The sequence below is a fragment of the Lampris incognitus genome, chromosome 1 (assembly GCF_029633865.1).
Source record: "Lampris incognitus isolate fLamInc1 chromosome 1, fLamInc1.hap2, whole genome shotgun sequence".
Lineage (NCBI taxonomy): Eukaryota > Metazoa > Chordata > Actinopteri > Lampriformes > Lampridae > Lampris > Lampris incognitus.
Window position 1 is genome coordinate 19797032 of NC_079211.1, and position 18278 is coordinate 19815309.

Consider the following 18278-nt stretch of genomic DNA (forward strand, 5'->3'; position numbering starts at 1 on the left):
AAATGCATGCTTGCATGTGGGACTTTCTCTCAGAAGAAAAGAAGCACCTCGAGGAAATGTAGCCACAGATGAGTTCGAGCAAATATTCCCACGTCGAGTATGTAGCGTGTATCTTTTCACGTTCCACAGATGCGTGACACTTTGTGACCCAACAAGAGTTATGGTCAGACATAATATACAGAGAGAGGGATGATTCACACGGCCTCGTTTTCAACTCGCTCACTCCTCTGGATGGCTGTAGGGTCCACAGAGGGGATGTCTGTCTGTCTGTCTGCCTGTTCCCCATCTATAATTAATAACCTGCTGACAATTAGAGGCTGCCTTGCGCTCCGCTGCTGCCGTGCCCTGGAGCGAGTGCTGCTCTCTCACTCATTCATTACACCTTAGCTTATAATAGCCCATTTTAGAGGGTTACTCTGCTTTGTTTCACGCCCGGGAGGGTTCCCTCCTACTTGGCCCGCAGCACTGCTCCTCCAGCTGTTGACTAATTGTACATCTGAACGCACTCACTCGGAAACCTGAAACGCCACAAAAACAGAACGAAGAATGAAATTTCTGCATAATCCTGGAGAAATGAGGTGGTTTGCCATGGTAACTTTAGCGGAAGTGTTATCCCCCCCCCCCCCTTTCTAGTTGTAACTTATCCCCATCCATTACTGCATAATGTTAATTGCACATCTTTGCTGTGTAATTGAACAAGTATAGCTTCCTTCTTGTCATGCTGAGTCAACTCTGTGGGCTTATATCGTAGCTCACCTCAACACACTGTGGTTATACTGTTGGCTGCTCAGCAGAACCGACCCAAGAAAGGAAGGCATGCTTTTGGGTGATTAAAAATAAGAGGCGAAGGTTTACTGCAGATCGTTATCAAGTGAAACAGAAGGGCCTAGTGGTCTATTTAGCTATTGTTCCTCAGATGGAGTTTGACGTGTAGCAAGTCAACGAACAGCCACTCAAACCGGGGACGGCAGCCTTGACAGGGCTTACATAATGTATGGAGGGATGTGTGCTGTGTGGGAGTTACAGATGTAAAGTACCTCCACAAATGTAAACAAACTTTGATCGTGGAGTAGGAGCGAGAGAGCGCCGAGGGAAGAGGGTGAATACTGCGGCAAAGGGCGAGACACTCGAGGTCTGTATCGTTTCTCTGTCAGCGGCGCACATGCTCGGCTCTGGGCCGCATTTAGTTCCAACTGCACACGCACAAGTGTTGAGTGTGCGTCCGTGGGAGTGAGCGCTTTGTGCATAAAAAACCCGGCGAGCCCGAGCTTGTGCTCCGAAAAGCATCTTTGGAATTTGGCTTTCCTCCGTCTGTCTCCTCCGTCTCACACGCAGCGGTGACCTGCTTGTCTTTGGAGGGTTGGAAATGGTCCCTTCTCAGTGCTCGAGTGTTTCAGTGAATGCTCTGTCCGCCCCCCCCCCCTCCCCACAGGAGACCTGATTAGAGTATTTTTGGAGAGTATCCTTGAAAGCACTCCTCTGGCAGACTATAGACGAGGCCTGCCCATTTTTTTGCCTCTGTACCAAAGCAGCAGTGGTGCAGTTATGTCCAAGTTAGGCTATTGGTCCGGGGAGACTCACATGCATACCTACGCCTTGGCCTTCATCAGGCACATTGAATTTATGGTCGATTCAAATGAATTTATGGTAGAGTCAAATCTTTTCCGCTGCAGAGCTCAGAACCTCTTCATTCCTGAAGTTATAAGGGCAGCGTAGTATTTTTTTTATTTTTATTTATTTCTGATTTTTCCCTTTTCCTCCCAATTTAGTGGCCAATTGATCCCTATTCTAGTTCAAACACCCACCCTTGTACTGCATGCGTTCGCCAACTGCATCTCTCCGGCCAGAAGTCTTGAAAGGAGACGCCTCGCCACTTCCGTGACAAGGCAACTCCAGGCCGAACCACTGCTTTTTCCGACAGAGACGCATTCATGTGACGAACACAAGCCAACTCCACCCCCCTCCTGAAAACAGCAGTGCCAATTATTGCTGCTTCATCGAGTCCAGCCATAGTCGGATCTGACGAGACCGAGGCGCGAACCCCGGTCCCCAGTGGGCAACTGCATCGACACAAAGCCGATGCTTAGACCGCTACACCACCGCGGACCCTCAAGGGCAGCATATTATTGATTAAAAAAAACGAATAGTGTGAATTATTTAGTATTTGAAATGTGGTTATTTCGAATTGTGATACATATGGAAACTGATTTTTCAAGAACGAGGGAGATGCAAGTCCTTAATGTGATAAAAAATAAATACAAGGATTTCCATCAGAAGCAATCTAAAATTCCAACCTCTATAAATTAGTTTAAGGGACTCTGATTTCAATTCCTCAGTGCAGCTGAACCATCTTATCATAACTGAATTCATCATCACCAGTCTCACATCTTGTGAAAGGTGTGGCGATTCGTGGTGCAGCCCTCTTAAAAAGGGGAGACCCCCCCCCCCAAACAGAATATGATGTGCCTTTTTGAAAGGACTTTTTTTCCCTTTATAGTTACAAAGTCTTGCTAGAGTTCAATTTAAACAGTGTACACACACACACACACACACACACACACACACACACACACAATTCAGACGTGTTATTTATACCCTTCCAGACACAAGTAACAGTTAAAGTGTGTTGCAAACAGTGGAAAACCTGCCCCTAGCTTATGCACTACCTTTTAAACATTGATGTTATCCACATTTTGACTTTCATCAAACACAGAGCCCTTTGAAAAAGCAAATCACAGCTTTGTAGAGACCCATAAAAAAGAACAGAATTCTGTTCAGTTAGATGGTGGTAAGATCTGCTTTGATTTGTGTGTGTGTGTGTGTGTGTGTGTGTGTGTGTGTGTGTGTGTGTGTGTGTGTGTGTGTGTGTGTGTGTGTGTGTGAGTGATTTAAGTGAGGGCATGGTGTGTCAGGGCCCCTGCTCTGGCTGAGTTGTAAATCTTACTGCTTACTGTGTCTCCTAGCTTACCCAGACCCATAAACTGCAAGGCAATTATGGAAAACAACTGGATGCAAGATTTCCTCAGCCATGCTAGATTTGGAGTAGCAGCCTAAAATGCTTTTCATCCTCCAACCTTCCCCAAAAGAATGACATCTCTCTCTCTCTCTCTCTCTCTCTCTCTCTCTCTCTCTCTCTCTCTCTCTCTCTCTCTCTCTCTCTCTCTCTCTCTCTCTCTCTCTCTCTCTCTCTCTCTCTCTCTCTCTCTCTCTCTCTCTCTCTGAACCAGGCTTGGGGATTTCTGGCTTACTCTCCTATTGATATTTTAATCCGTTGGGTTTTCCAATAGTCTTAGACCAGTGTGATCGCCCGGAGTTTCCTGCCCCTTATTGATCAGTTTCTCCCCACATCTATAGAGGAGACAAGCTGGGTGAAACCCCCTACCAAAAAAACCATGTCAGAGGTTAGCCACTGGCCATTAGGGTTTGATACAATCATGATTTATTCACATGGAGTGTGACACAAACACACACATATGCACCAGCCACATCCTGCACCAACACATATCCATCACATAATTCACACCGTGACTCAGGACCCCGTAAGGTTCAGCATCCTGAATGAACCACACCGTCAGGCCAATACACATGCTCGCCCTCAAAGTAAGTGCCATTTCACCGTTCATTAAATTAATCATCATTGATCCAGAATTGTGTCACGAGCAGAGCTCTGCGGACCGAGTTATGCCTGTAAGGTATTAGCTATTAAAAGCCAGATGCTTTAGTGGAAAGTTTTACACGGGGAAACAGTGCCTCATGAATATAATCATGAGCGGCCTGGTCTCCTCTGATCTCCGGCTGGCTGGGAGCCCTGACTGGAGTGGGCTGGAGCTCCCTCTGTATAGCTCTTTCTCCATCCTAGTTTAGCCATTTGCATAATTGCCGTGGTCATTGAGGCCAGCAGTGCAGAGCTCTAGGTAAATGTGGGATTGTATCAATCACAAGCGGCAATGTCAGAGTGTCTTGGCATTTTGTGTGGTTGCACTCATGTAAGTGTGTAAGCTTGGGCATGCAGGCGAGAGAGAGGGGGATTGTTTTCAGGGACTTTGTGTGTCTGATGTGTGTTTCACCCCCCCCCCCACTTTTTTTTCTCCCCATTTGAAATTTTGGCCAACTGTCCCACTCTTCCGAGCCTGCCCAGTCGCTGCTCCACCCCCTCTGCCGATCCGGGGAGGGCTGCAGACTACCACATGCCTCCTCCGATACATGCGGAGTTGCCAGCCGCTTCTTTTCACCTGACAGTGAGGAGTTTCACCAGGGGGACATAGCACGAACAGGCACCCCAACTAACCAGAGGAGGCGCTAGTGCAGTGACCAGGACACATAACCACATCCGGCTTCCCACCTGCAGACACAGCCAATTGTGTCTATAGGGACGCCCAACCAAACCGGAGGTAACACGGGGATTCGATCCGGCGATCCCCGTGTTGGTAGGCAACGGAATAGACTGCCACGCCACCCGGACACCTTGTGTGTTTCACTTTTGAGTGTGAGGTGAGACACCTCCTTTGCAGAAGTGACTGAGGAATGACCTGGCCCGGATTTGCACTTAGTCAGTTTCGAAGCGTCAGTGAATCTCACACCAACACTGTTATGAAACAGAAATGGGAAGACAGCAGTGCAAATGAAACCAGCCAATATTTACACGCATACAAACTGTGAATTTTGAGCATTAACTGTAAACAAGTTTATCATGCCCAATGCCTTGATCAAAATGCAGGCTAGGTCAAAAGGAATACATTACACATATGCTGGAAATAGTCTTCCTCTGTGAATAGCGCTGGTGCTTTATGATCTAAGCTTTAAGGTCAAAGTGTACCTATGTGGGCTCTCTTACTGGAGCACTGTTTATAGTTGGAAAGACTGTGACGTGTATGTGTGTTTTATGGCTGCAGTTAGGGTTTATGCATGAGAAGAGAGGGGTCAAAAGGGTGAAATCAATAGAGATGCTTAATGAGGTTGTCTGCGAAGAAGGAAGGCGGGAGCTTGGTGAGGGATGAAAAAAAGGTTATGGGTGTGGGAGGGTGACGGGAGAAGCATTAGGAAAGAGAAATAAAGAAACAGTCTTGAGTTGACCAAAAAAAAAAAAAAAACAACCGTTCAACTCAGATAGCAGTCCTCATAAACCTTGACATGACTGGAGAAGCTGAGGAGACTTGACAATAGTCAGGTTTTGTCGGAACAATGGGCATTAAAGGGGGGGATTTTGCAGCCAGTGATATCGCCCACCAATTTAACCACCTCGGGGCTAAAATGGTTGAAAGCTAGTTTTAGGCCTCATTATTTATTTTGGAAAGTAGACTTAGTTTAAAAGAGATTTCAATCTATTCATGGGATTTGAGTAAAGTGGAGGTGAAATCAGAGCGTCGTTCTTTTCTTTTGACCAACCGTTGAAGCAGAGAAACTCGAGTCCCAGATCACGCAGATCAACTCTCGAGTATTTATTTAAGCCTATTTCTGAACTATGGAGGCACATTGTACAGCCTCTAAATTAGATACACATGATGTTCAAGAGACAGGAAACAGGGCAACAAAATGACGCCCAAGTGAACTTAATTGAATTTGTCTGTGATGTCTACCGAAGCTTATCTGCTTGGCTTTTTTTGCCGGGAACTGAGCCCTGCTGCAGAAACATGGTTGAATGGAAGTTATGTAAGAAGCTTGTGATCTTCCATATGGTTCCTCATCGTCCTGCCTTCGAGTGAATGTCGCTAGCTTCCCAGCGTTCGTGCTTCAGATGAGCCTTTGGGTTTGTTTGTCGGTTTACTACCGTGTTAAAGGCTCGTGTGCGTGAGTTTTCGAGGAACTCGTGCTATATAACTCGCAGTATGGGTTTCATACATAGTTTCACAACAGTGTTGATTTATTTAGCCTCGCTGTGTTAATAAGTGTGTGTGTGTGTGTGTGTGTGTGTGTGTGTGTGTGTGTGTGTGTGTGTGTGTGTGTGTGTGTGTGTGTGTGTGTGTGTGTGTGTGTGTGTGCATGAGAGAGAGAGAGAGAGAGAGACAAAGAGAGAGACAGACGGGGGGGGGGGGGGTTCGAACAGTGCATTTTAGCATGGACACGCTGTGCTGTGATTGTGTAGGCAGGTCATCCGTGCCTGTTTTGCTCTGAAACAGCTGTGGGTGCTGAGAAATACAGCTGACAACACATCTGTCTGTTCACACTTTCCATTCAGAGCTGAGCATCCGCACGCAAGCCTCAGCCGGGCAGGAGGAGGGGCTCAGTTATCAGCGAGGGGCAGAACGTTTGGATTTTTGTTGTTGTTGAAAGTGATTCTGCAAGGGGTCCAGAGTTTAGCAGCTGATAGTTGGCATTTAAACAGTTAATTGAGTAAAGACACACATGGTTGCGGAGAAGGGTCAAAGAAACATCTTGATAGCTGTTGTTTATTGGTTTATTGGTTTCGAGGTAGAAGGTCTTGGGAGACATGGTTTATTACCAAAGCAAGCGTGGTATTTTAAGATGCTGAAGTCGAACCCTTATCGTGTTCATTAACATTCTTTGTTTTCCTCGTAATTACATTTGCAGTCCTCGGGCAAGTTTGTTTACATCGTATTAAGGTGCGAAGCACTTGGGGGCGTCCAGGTGGCGTGGCGGGCTACTCTTTTCTACCAGCATGAGGATCGACAGTTCGAATCCCCATGTTACCTCCAGCTTGGTCGGGCATCCCTACAGACACAAGTGGTCACGTCTGCGGGTGAGAAGCCAGATGTGGGTATGTGTCCTGGTCGCTGCACTAGCACCTCCTCTGGTCGGTCGGGGCGCCTGTTCGGGGGGGAGGGGGAACTGGGGGGAATAGCGTGATCTTCCCATGCGCTACGTCCCCCTGGCGAAACTCCTCACTGTCAGGTGAAAAGAAGCGGCTGGCGATTCCACATGTATGGGAGGAGGCGTGTGGTAGTCTGCAGCCCTCCCCGGATTGGCAGAGGGGGTGGAACAGCGACCGGGATGGCTCGGAAGAGTGGGGTAATTGGCCGGACACAATTGGGGAGAAAAAGGGGGGGAAATAAATTTAAAAAAAGATGCAAAGCACTTCATGAACTTGGCTTAACTTGACTAACTCAGTCATTTACAAACTGACATTTCCTCTCATGTTTGGCATTACCATCTGCGTAGATTCAGGGGGTTGCAGCTCCTCCAAAAATATTTGTTTTTGAGTGCTGCTAAAAATAAATGCTGTAGTCAGATGTTAAAAATCTGGCTTTTCTTTTTTTAATTAATATCATAATTCTCATTGATAAAAAAAAAAATTGGCAAACTATACTTTTTCTGTACATCCACAGCTCACCAGTATTATCTCTTTGCCTCTCCCTCATATTCGCTTACATGGAATTTCCCATGCAGTTTCCTTCAAGATAAGATTTCGCGGAGACGCCATCAGCAGAGATCAGCGCAAGACGTGCTCTACCGCCTTTAACGTGCTCAAACCAGGCCTACTTCACATTACAAACTCAAGACAGTGATCCCATAATGATCTGCTCACCACACAGTCACACAATTGTGCTTGGCATCTATGACACTGTGTCCTTGTTGCTTACCGTACTCAGCCCTGTTTGTTTTTCTTCTTCTATTTTTCATGTACCACAGAGCTCGTCACTGTCCCACCCCATCCTTTAACCAATGGCAACTTCCGTCCAGACTCTTCCCCTGACCCGTGACCCCAGTAAGAACTTCCGTGACCGTTTCCCCACTAGACCCCTGTCCGCCCGTTGCAGGATGGGAAGTGTAGGCAGTTTAGTGGAGCGCCCAGATGTGTCCCCTACCAAAGGCAACCGTGCCGTGCCCCAGGTGAGGCCGAGGCAGACCAACAGACTCCTGAAGAAGGGCTTCAATCAGAGAGAGCTACTCAACTACCTCAACATCACCAGGCGAGTGCTGCTTCAAAATGACAGGCGCTGCCACCGCTGCCCAACATCTCAGACGGCTACCGTCTTCCAGGGGAAACCTGAAAACTTCTTGTGACTGGTGACGTGCTCTCAGTTCATTTTGTTTTCTTCACAACAGAAAAGAGCCAAAAGCGAGCGCAGGCAGTGGCAGTAAAAATGACGTTATCTCTGGCCAGGAGGAGGAGAATACTTATGCTAAAGTCTACCACAAGGATGACACCGTGGTAGATGTGGGAAAGAACCCACTGCCTATTGGTGGAAAGTACGAAAAGGTAAATTATGGGTTTTCCTTTTTTTACTGTAGTATGTAAAGATATGAAAAAGCTGCAAACAGTGGGAGTCAGTGTAGAAGTGTATTACAAACAGGCATCAACTGAAGCAATGTACTATGTTTAAAATGAAAATAACAAGTGTGTCTGTGGTAAAGAAATATGTTGAATAGAAAATGAATTGCTTTTCTATTCCAGTAATTGCTCGGAGAATGTTCTGGGACTCCTGTGAGACCAGTAGGCAAGAGGAATGTGTTTTATTCCCTGTGACAGAGGCAGATGAATGGTTTCCCAGTAGCCTTTGTGCTTTGTGTGGTTTTTGTAAATGATATGCAGCCAGTGATTGGCAGGAATGGATATTTTCCATTGTCTGCTGGCCTGCATAGGAATGATATATGAATGGGGGTAAAATGCTACCTATCGGCGTGATGCAATGTCCCCCATCACTGGATGCCAGCATAAATCATACTTGTCTCTACACTCCCCACCCAGCCAGAATAGCAAACTAGCTCTCTCTCTGCTGTAAATCTATCACAGCAATCAAATCTCAACCCATCTTATCTGACCTGGTTGGAGCAAAGAACATAGAGAGAGAGAGAGAGAGAGAGAGAGAGAGAGAGAGAGAGAGAGAGAGAGAGAGAGAGAGAGAGAGAGAGAGAGAGAGAGAGGTGGAAGAGTATTGATTAAATTGAGACATTGTGATTTAGCCTGACATCCTCTGCAGTGAGTCAGCTCCTGCTGTCTCAATTCTAATCTTTTCTCTCTTCCTCCCTTCTTTCATTGCTTTCAACTACTGTGTCATCTAAAAATATCCCATATGCTGTGACAGCATCAGCTCTCTCTTTTTCTCTTCCTCCAGTCTCGTTTTAGGCCTTCAGCATTCAAGCCTGTCACCCCCAAAAACTTCAGCTCCATGCAAAACCTCTACCCCTCTTCCAAGATGGATGACACGGACCATGGCCTTTCCAATGGGCTCCATAGGGCGTATGCACACAATCCCAAACCTGTCTCCTCCTCCTCTTCTTCCTCTTCACCCTCCCGTCATGGGGGACAAACATCCAATGGCAATAAGGTATCCTAACACACCAAGGATTAGGTGCGTCTTTTTTTTTGTCTTGCCCCAACATGAAACTTCATATCAGTCTCTCGTGTTTTCTCTCTAGTTGCGCACTGCTCAGATTTCAACTGGAAAAAAAATAACTAAATAACATTGATTTCTTTTGTTATTGTATTCAGCCACTTTATTTTAAATCAAATTAATCATTTGTATGATTGTTATACTTCTGGTGATGAACAACTGCGTCTTTATCACAATGCAGACTTCCTCCTCAGTGCGTGGGATGATCCAGGAGGATGATAACCTGTCAGACTCAGGTCATAACTCCATGAACAGCTTGCCGCCTTATCGACCTCCCTTCCGCCCACACCTGGCTCATATTAGGTCTGCACCCACACTATTGTCTTACAGTATTTTCTGCTGTTAAAGCTACACTATGCAAGTTAGGCTCAGTAGTGGCGCTTGTTGGCAGCAACCAGTACTTCTGCAGTAGCATAAAGTAACAAATGCCTGAAGCCAAAACATCAGTTTGTTGACTACTGCCATATGTTAGTACATGAGTTTATACAGAGAAAATTGCAGCCACTGGCAATTCAGCACACCAAGTAGTTTGGCTGCAAGATGCTAAGTCATGCTAACATGCATCCTAGTTCTGCTGAATGACAAAAGTTAAGCAGGTCTGGGCTTGGATGGGAGACCTCCTGGGAAAACTAAAGGGCTTTTTACACAGCCTTGTCAAGGTGGGTACATTGCGCCATTAATCTGCCTCGCCATTCTGTGTAAAACGCACGAACACCGAATGGGGGGGGGTATTGTTGTTCCGGCATAAACCGGCAGTGGAGGTAGTCAGGGACAGCCTGCAGGACAGGGCAGCCAGTGCTGTTGTGTTACACGTCAGGCTGGCCCTGCTTCCAGAATGTCAGCATGCGATATAAAATCACACACTGGGGTGCCTTCAGTGTAAAAAACAAAGCCAGCCTAAAGATGGGTCTCCATTATGGCAGTATTGTGGGACCTCTGTGTAAAAACGCCTTAAGCTGCTGCTGGAAGTGGTGTTGGTGGACTAGTAGGGGGCATGCTTCCCTCTGGTCCTATTAAACAAATCCCAATGCCCCAGCGCAGTGACAGGGACACTGCTGTAAGAAATGCCATCCTTCGGATGAGATGTTAAACCGAACTCCTGACTCAATGTGGTCATTAAAGAACCCATGGCACTTATTGCAAAGAGTAGGGGGTTCCCCAGTGACCTGGCAGAATTCCCAACCTGGCTCTCCCTATCTGGCCACCTAATCATCCCCCTGTTTAATTGGCTCAATGATTCCTCCCTCTCCACCTCAAGCTGATGTGTGAGCATTGTGGTGCAAAATGGCTGCCGTGCATCACCCAGGTGGTGCTACACACTGGTGGTGGTTGGGGTGAGTTTCCCCCCTTCAATGTGAAGTGCTTTGGGTGTCTAGATAAAACACTATATAAATGTAATCCATTATTATTATTATTATTATTATTATTATCATTATTAGGTGGTCTGGTGCAACCAGCCTTCTCTCTTGCATGTCACTGGTCTCACAATATCGTCAATCTCAAACAAAGAAGGGTCTCACACACTAAGGAACGACAAATGCTCATGTGTCTTCAGTTGTTTTTAATAGGTTAATACATGGTGATAGACAAAAAAATAGATATTTCAGCATCAAGCCTTCATGACTGTATGCCACTGCCGCGTCACGATTCGTGTTGAAAGCGCGGAGGGAGTACCACTCAAACCAAAAAAATTTACCACTACTGTGCCAAAAATGCATTGAGTAGTTTTAAAAATATGACTATAACAGATAAGCTTCCATGATTTTCCCTTGATGAATGTGACAGCAGTGATAATGTCAATGACCTTTGTTGTTTCTTTGTGTTGTTGTTTTTTTTTCTTAGTGCATCTATGGGCCACATCAATACAATTGGCTCCTTGGACCGTGCCTCTCTTGGGCCAAAGGCTGTAGTTCCAGGGGGTGCAGCCATGGGGGAGATGGCTACGTCTTGTCGGAGCATGGCTACACTGACCCGTCTTGCCCCGTACGGTGGGGAGGCTCCACCTCCTTATGAAATGATGCTCTCCCTCTCTGTTGAGGAAGTGGTGAGTCATGGATGGATGGATGGATTTTTTTTTTCTAATTGTGATTTACTGCTTTACAAAGCCATTTCAAATGATTTTCCTGACCAGGTTCGGGACCTGGAGGAACGCCTGGTGGAGAAAGAGCATGAGCTGAAACAGATGAGGAGGAACCTAGATGAGAGCGAGGGTGCCATTGTTCAGGTGAGTCAAAGCAATTTTGTCTTTCTTTCTCTATGGATCTATGCAGCATTCGTCTGTCTGTAGGGGTTTTTATCTTTAATTTTTTGTTATCTTCATACTTTTATTGACTGCAGGTGTTTGAAGGGAAACAGCGCCTCTGGGAGAAGGAAGTGGAGGAGCTGAAACGCCTGTACGCCGCCAAGCTGCGCCAGGTCTCCCAGCATGCTCAGCGCTCCCAGCGGAGCCTACAGCTGCAGCTGTACAAGGCCCAGCAAGAGAAGAACCGTCTGCAAGGAGAGCTCGATGGCCTCAAGAGGGAGGGGAGCAAGGAAGCAGGGACCGGGGAAAAGGGAATCAGTCCAACCCTGGAGGAGACCCAGTGGGAGGTAAGGCCCAGCAGAGACAGGGGATGGACAGTTTGTGGAAAGATGAAGTGTTAAATCAGTTACAGCAGAAAGATAGGAGATGCATAAGATGCAAAGCACAACTTTTTGTGTGAGTTTGTTGTGAACAGAGTGATTCGGGATCATTGTCTTGGGTTTGTAATTGGAAGTTGGCCTAGTATCGCCTCGACATTTTCAATGGAGTAGCTAATGTTACACATGTACACAATATCCTTATTGGATGCTTAACACTGACACTGTAAAATAGATGCTCTTTTTACCAGGTCAGTGGAGATGAAGTTAGCTCGTCTGAATCATGTTTTTCGCTAACCGACAACCCAGAAAGGTTGACACATCACAAACACTTAAAACTTTCATCGAAAGATCAATTTGTTTGAGAGCATTAAAGGTAATTTAACAGATCTTACTTGCATCTCTGTCGCTGTCGTTTCTGTGAAATTCTACCCCTATGAAACCACATGGGCGATGCCAAGTCGTAGAATATGAAGGAGAGGCTAAGAGAGAATAATGGTGGGGATGCAGAAAAAAAAATTTGCCAAGTTTCCTAATAATAGGGTTTATAATGTTGATTAAAAAAAGCAAGATCCTCAGCATCTTCCCACAGTACATATTTTTAGATGCACTCACAAATGTTTTTACAGGGGGTCTTGCACCCCCCCCCCGCCAGAGGAAATGAGAATAAACGTCAATTTGTCTGTAAGTGAGTTCGAGACCAGGTTCATGAGGTCATTCACATCTAAAACACAAGTTTTCCTCTTAACCTTTTTTTCCAGGTCTGCCAGAAGTCAGGGGAGATATCCTTGTTGAAGCAGCAGCTGCGAGACTCCCAAGCAGAGGTGACCCATAAGCTGAGTGAGATCTTCCAGCTCAAGACTCAGCTCAGGGAAACCCGCTCCGAACTCCGCAGCCGAGAGGGGCAAATCGACAAGCTAAAGCTGGCCCTACAGGGCACAATGCAACGCAGATACCCCTCTCAGACAGCCCATGACGACAGCAGAGGGGCTGAGGAGAGTAGCTCAGGTGGGGCAACAGGTAGCTGGTTCTGGTTTTCTATCTTCCATTCACCGTGTCATGTAATTGTGTTTCATTCTGTTATCACTGAGTCTTTTTTCCATCCTTGACTGTTGTATTACATTAGTCTAGTTTATCCTGCTCTACTCTACTTTTATCTGACCTACTCAGTAGGACTGAACAATACTATATCATTTCAGAATTAACAGTATACAAACGTGCAAGAGTCACATTGCAAAGGATGCATTATTAGGCAAATTGAGCCCATTAGTAATGTTAGACTAAAACTTATTAATTGATCAAAATTTGCAAGGTCGGCATTTTTATTACGATACTTGAAGAAACATATCTGTCAAATAATATGATTTAGTCTGACTGCTCTGTCTAAAATCACCAAAATCAATTGCTAGCCTGATAAATTCTTTGAAAATGGAGGTCCATATATCTGGTGAAACAAACTCCTTCTTTTCATGTTATTATGTTTATAATGTTGAATTGTGTTAATCCTTTTATCCTTTAATATTGCAATACACTTCATTAAAAAAAAAAAAAACTATCACAATGTTGATTTTTTTTTTCCCGATATCATTCAGCCTTGGTTAATCAACCTTTTCCATTCTAGGAGGATGCGGGGGCACTACAGAGGAGCGTCTACGTGCGGAGCTCCTGTTGGAGCGACGCCAGAGCGAGGCTCAGGCCATGGCTTTTGACGAGGAGAGGAGGACGTGGCAGACAGAAAAGGACAAGGTCATCCGCTACCAGAAGGAGCTGCAGGCCAACTACCTGGAAATGTACCACCGCAACGAAGCACTGGAGCGAGAACTGTTCCAGCTGCAAGCATGGAGAGAGAGAGGAGGAGGGGTAGGGGATGAAGGAGGAGGAGGAGGAGACAGCAGGAACGGAGCATTGGAAAGGGAAGTGCCGGAGCTGAGGAGCGGAGAAGAGAAAGACGAGAACCGGCCTCCCTCCGTTCTGCCATGGATAGAACGGATCGAGTCCTCTGAGATCTGACTGCGACAGCGAGGGCAATCCGGTACAAACTGTCCATCGAGGCTCCTCAGTAACTTGTTGAATAACTTTACAAGCCTTCCAAATGAAACACCCTCGCTGTCCCTCATCACTGCAAACCGTGTCGACTGGTTTGCGCCCTTGTCCTGCAAAGACTAGACTGTTGCCCCTCCCCCAGCCAAACACTATTAAAGATAGCACTGAGTGCAGAGACACGGTCATTCTACGCCCATCCATGTCGGAAGATAATGGCCAAAGCTCTATAAATTACAACCAAGCACCCAGACTGTTCTGCAAAACATATCTGTACAAACAATAGCGTATTTGTTAATGAAGGGACTTATTTGGTGATTATTACTATTCTGTTTTGTGTTTCTTTAGTTGCAGCACATGGTTATGACTTCTTTATGGTTTTGACTGTCACCAAAGGATTCAAAGGGATTTAAGTGTGGTCTGGTGGCATCCCAGCACCTGTTTAGTCTGTCCATAATGTTCTGTTTATTGGCTGGACCACAACAGCGGGGCCAGCCCTACACATGCGGTTGTCCGTGAGTGAGTGCCTGAGTGAGTGATGGAGTTTCCCCATTGGTCGGACGGCTGAGTTGAAGCGTCCCCATTGGCCGTTGCTCTTTCAAAATGAAACGGCGCGAACAGTTTTCTATTACATCATCAGCCGTTCACGGAACCGATGTCAAAACGGTCACTTTTTAAACGTAGTTGTGCAAAAACAGTTTGATAAATGTAATCGCAGTCCGGCCATGTACTAGGTTTTAACCTAGTCTTGTTCAGGTACAGCTGGGCTGTGAGAGGAAGTCCACAATGCTTGGGTAGGCATCGAGGATTAAAGCTATCTGATGCCAAGGCACTAATGCTAATTCCCTGCCATTAAGAATCATCCGTTGTATCTTGCTGGAAAGTTATTGAAACGCTTTTTGTCATTCCAATTTCCGCCACTTTATATATGCTTTGTACATAACTGTAACCGAAATTTGGTTGGCCTTTCGTCCCTACTTCTAAACCGCAATCTTAAATTCTGTCTTTCGTGTTCTGGAAAAGGTCTTCATATGAGTGTGTTGAATATGATTGACCTGCTTTGTTGGACTGAATTACTCCCCAGATAAACCCACTAACAGATTGTGTATGATGTAATTGAAATTGTATGATTTTTTTCCCCCTGATTTGGCCACTGTAAAATATATCTGTTGTGACTTGAAATCCAAACACCAGCTTTTACTTCATTTTCATGTTAAAGAACACAATGATATACTGTGACTGCTGTCTCTCCACTGGAATGAAAAGTGTACAGGATGTATATTATGTTCTGAATTTATGACAAAACTTATCTAGTGGTGTAACAGTTGTGAGATGGGTGGCTTTTACCCCACTGCCTTTGTCGACCACAAGGGGAGGTGGCAGTGTACTATAAAAGCCTATTGATCTACCTTCTGCTGTACCTAATTAAACTGGCTAATTATCAGTTTTCAAACTGTTTAAGGCGCTTTAAAACCCATATGACATCCACTTCCGGCCACAGAGGCTCGTGTGTTTTGTGCAGGGGATAAAATCTCCATCAAGCGTGCCAATAAAATCCAGGGACAAGGGATTTATGACAGCACTAACAACAGAGTAGATGAGGCTTTTGGGGCTAATATGGTTTTTAAAGGCTTGGCCTTGTATGCTTATCTCTGCCAATGCCCTCAACCCTCCGTCCCAGTCCTCCCTACTCAACCCTGTTCAGCATTTACATACCTTCTCCCGTCATACAGACAGCAGGGGCCCAAGGTCAGCTAACATGGAAACATAGGAAGATGTCTGTGTGCTGAAGGAGAGGCATGTTTCTGTTGAAGCCACCCAAAAGCGAGGATCTAAAAACGAGTGCCAGGGATGTTGAGGCAGGTGCAGCTGTTCAGGACTGGGCCGAATGTTTCTTGTTTTGTTGGGCATTTTTTATCCAAAGGCGGTCCAAAGATCCATGTCTGTGACTTTGTGCATACAAACGAATGAGAGTTTCCACCATGTAAAACTGCATCCAAGTGAGGGATCATGCATAGTCCAACTGCATGCTTAATGTTAATTCTGGATCCTAATCTCAAGTCATGAGCCATGGCTGACTCACAAGCACCTTTCCTTGGCATTTCATACATTATGTAAACATGGCTTAATATAACTGCACAGCTTACACGGACATAGACATGAAACAGTGATTTATGGAATGGGATGTTGAAAGGAAAACAAAATTTAGCAGTTTTTTTTATCATGCTGTAATTGATCTGTGATGTAATTACTATTCAGATTTATGAATGGGCCATTTATGTTATTTTGTTAAATTACGGCATCATTGGATCTCATGATTAAAAAAAGGGTTTGGAATTGTGAAACTTATTTAAAATCAATATCTGAGGATTCAGTGTATGTCAACAGCGCCATCAAGTGGTAGTAAAAGAAGCCTTCATATCAAAGATGGCCAGGCATTCGCCAAGAAATAAAACAAAAAAATGCCAAGAAATCACAGCAGACAGCAAAATGTCAAACAAGACTCCAAAATGGACTTGGAGTATAAAGTTTTTAATTTTATTTTCAGATGCAAGTATATGAAACATGTTAGAGGATAAATATTTACAATAAAACTTGCATTACACACAAAAGAAGGAAATGCAAACATTCAAAAAATGATCAAACGTAAGAATAGTATGGAAAGCTAGTCATCTATTTGAAGTAGTAGTAGTCAAAGAAGCAATGAGTGATTGTCAACCAAAGAGGTGAAAATAAAATGAGAATTCAGTGAAATTTCACACAAAATGTGTGCGCACCTTAACTCAAACCAAACCAAAATTTAAATTTCTGAATTTTTTTTTTTTTTTGAAAGATCTTGACTTTCTCTGACCAGTGACAGCGAATGTTATGTTGCATCGTCAGTGTGAGTTATGCTGGTGCAGTGCTTGCTCCTCACCAGCGTGAGGTGACATCACCATTTCGGGAGTAGAACATTTGGAGCTACTGATGTGGAATACCTACACAAGCTATACTGGACATTGTGGCACGCATTTTTCCAGGCGTAATTTGAAATGTCAGCTCAGAGTTGTTGAATAATATTTACATATTCCAAAAGACGAAGGCCCAATTTACCAAAACGTAAAAAGCGCGCAGTCCTGATAGTTAAAACACATGGTCATCTTTAATTCAGGTTTCCCTATCTTATACATTTCCGTTAAATCAAACTGCAGAGTGTGGTACGTATTGTTACCATGGATACAATGAGCCCTGAGGAAATGTATGGATTTCAGTTTCTCTGTACTGACTCAACCCAAATTGAAGCCAAGCTGATGAAGTGAGGCATCTTATATGTAGATATCTAACGACAGCCAAGATGATCAGAGTTCCAAAACCATAACAAGTAAAGCTGAATCACAAGCCTACTTTAACTGGGAGCTAGACCATACGGCTACCATCACATGACTATACATTTCCAAATCACACTGTATGCAAGTCTAGGATACACAACCGATGACTGAATGAGGTAATGGCTAAAATCTGATGGGTCCTGTCAAATCATTGATAGTTATTAGCAAACTTAAAAAGTTCTGCAGTAGTTGATTATGGGCACCATTCAATTTAATTTACTATCTTACATGAGTCATCTTTGCTCTAGTTATGAAAAAAAGAAGCACAATTCACAGTAGTATATATTTTTTGTTGTCTTTTTGTCATATTTGTTAAATACATATACAGAACAAGACACATGGCTTCAATAATGAGGAAAATCTTGCTGGTGCACTCTGTCAAAAAAAAAAAAAGGAAAAAAAAAAGAAAGCTGTTTCACCGCAGATGACTTCATTGATCAACCGATCAAAACGAAACATCAGCCCAGAGTGACTTTCAACTATAAGACGCCTTTATTACATCATGGAGGAGAAACGGGTCACATTTCACGAGCTTTGCTCCATTCTCACAGACCTCTACAGTCCCCTCCACCAGCTAAGGATAAACTTTCAATACATTTTATATGTGAATATACTCTCAGAGACTTCTCTGGCCTTGCTCATTAATAGAAGTTAAATATCCTAAAGTCAGAAACTCGCTAACCATATTATAAGCCCATTCTACATCAGTTCATAATCATTCAGCCCTTTCTGGCAAAACAAACATGAAGTGAAAAAAAAAAAGGGAGCAGTCATTCATAAGCCAACTCTAACGGTCGATAAAACCAAGAAACCCAACAATGTAAAGCCATACATACTTTAAAAGGAAAAAGCCTAGAATTTTGCAAGCATTTGCAAACGTGTTTTGATGAAGGATCCTTTTTTTCCTTGAGTGCTTCCCTGTAAGGATCTTCCCATTACTGACAGGCTCCTCGGTTTT

General features: G+C 44.6%; 1 protein-coding gene across 2 annotated transcripts in view; it reads left to right on the forward strand.

The window, feature by feature from the left end:
- Nucleotides 1-13923, forward strand: part of n4bp3 (NEDD4 binding protein 3) — a 31999-nt gene extending 18076 nt beyond the window's left edge. For both annotated transcript variants that reach the window (XM_056275314.1, XM_056275322.1), the window contains exons 2-10: nucleotides 7588-7868; nucleotides 8005-8158; nucleotides 9015-9227; nucleotides 9475-9596; nucleotides 11136-11337; nucleotides 11425-11517; nucleotides 11631-11882; nucleotides 12674-12932; nucleotides 13534-13923. In XM_056275314.1, the coding sequence (XP_056131289.1) occupies nucleotides 7621-7868; nucleotides 8005-8158; nucleotides 9015-9227; nucleotides 9475-9596; nucleotides 11136-11337; nucleotides 11425-11517; nucleotides 11631-11882; nucleotides 12674-12932; nucleotides 13534-13922 (1932 nt within the window). In that variant the 5' untranslated portion in view covers nucleotides 7588-7620 and the 3' untranslated portion in view covers nucleotide 13923. The remainder of the gene's footprint in view (nucleotides 1-7587; nucleotides 7869-8004; nucleotides 8159-9014; nucleotides 9228-9474; nucleotides 9597-11135; nucleotides 11338-11424; nucleotides 11518-11630; nucleotides 11883-12673; nucleotides 12933-13533) is intronic.
- Nucleotides 13924-18278: the final 4355 nt, after the last annotated feature.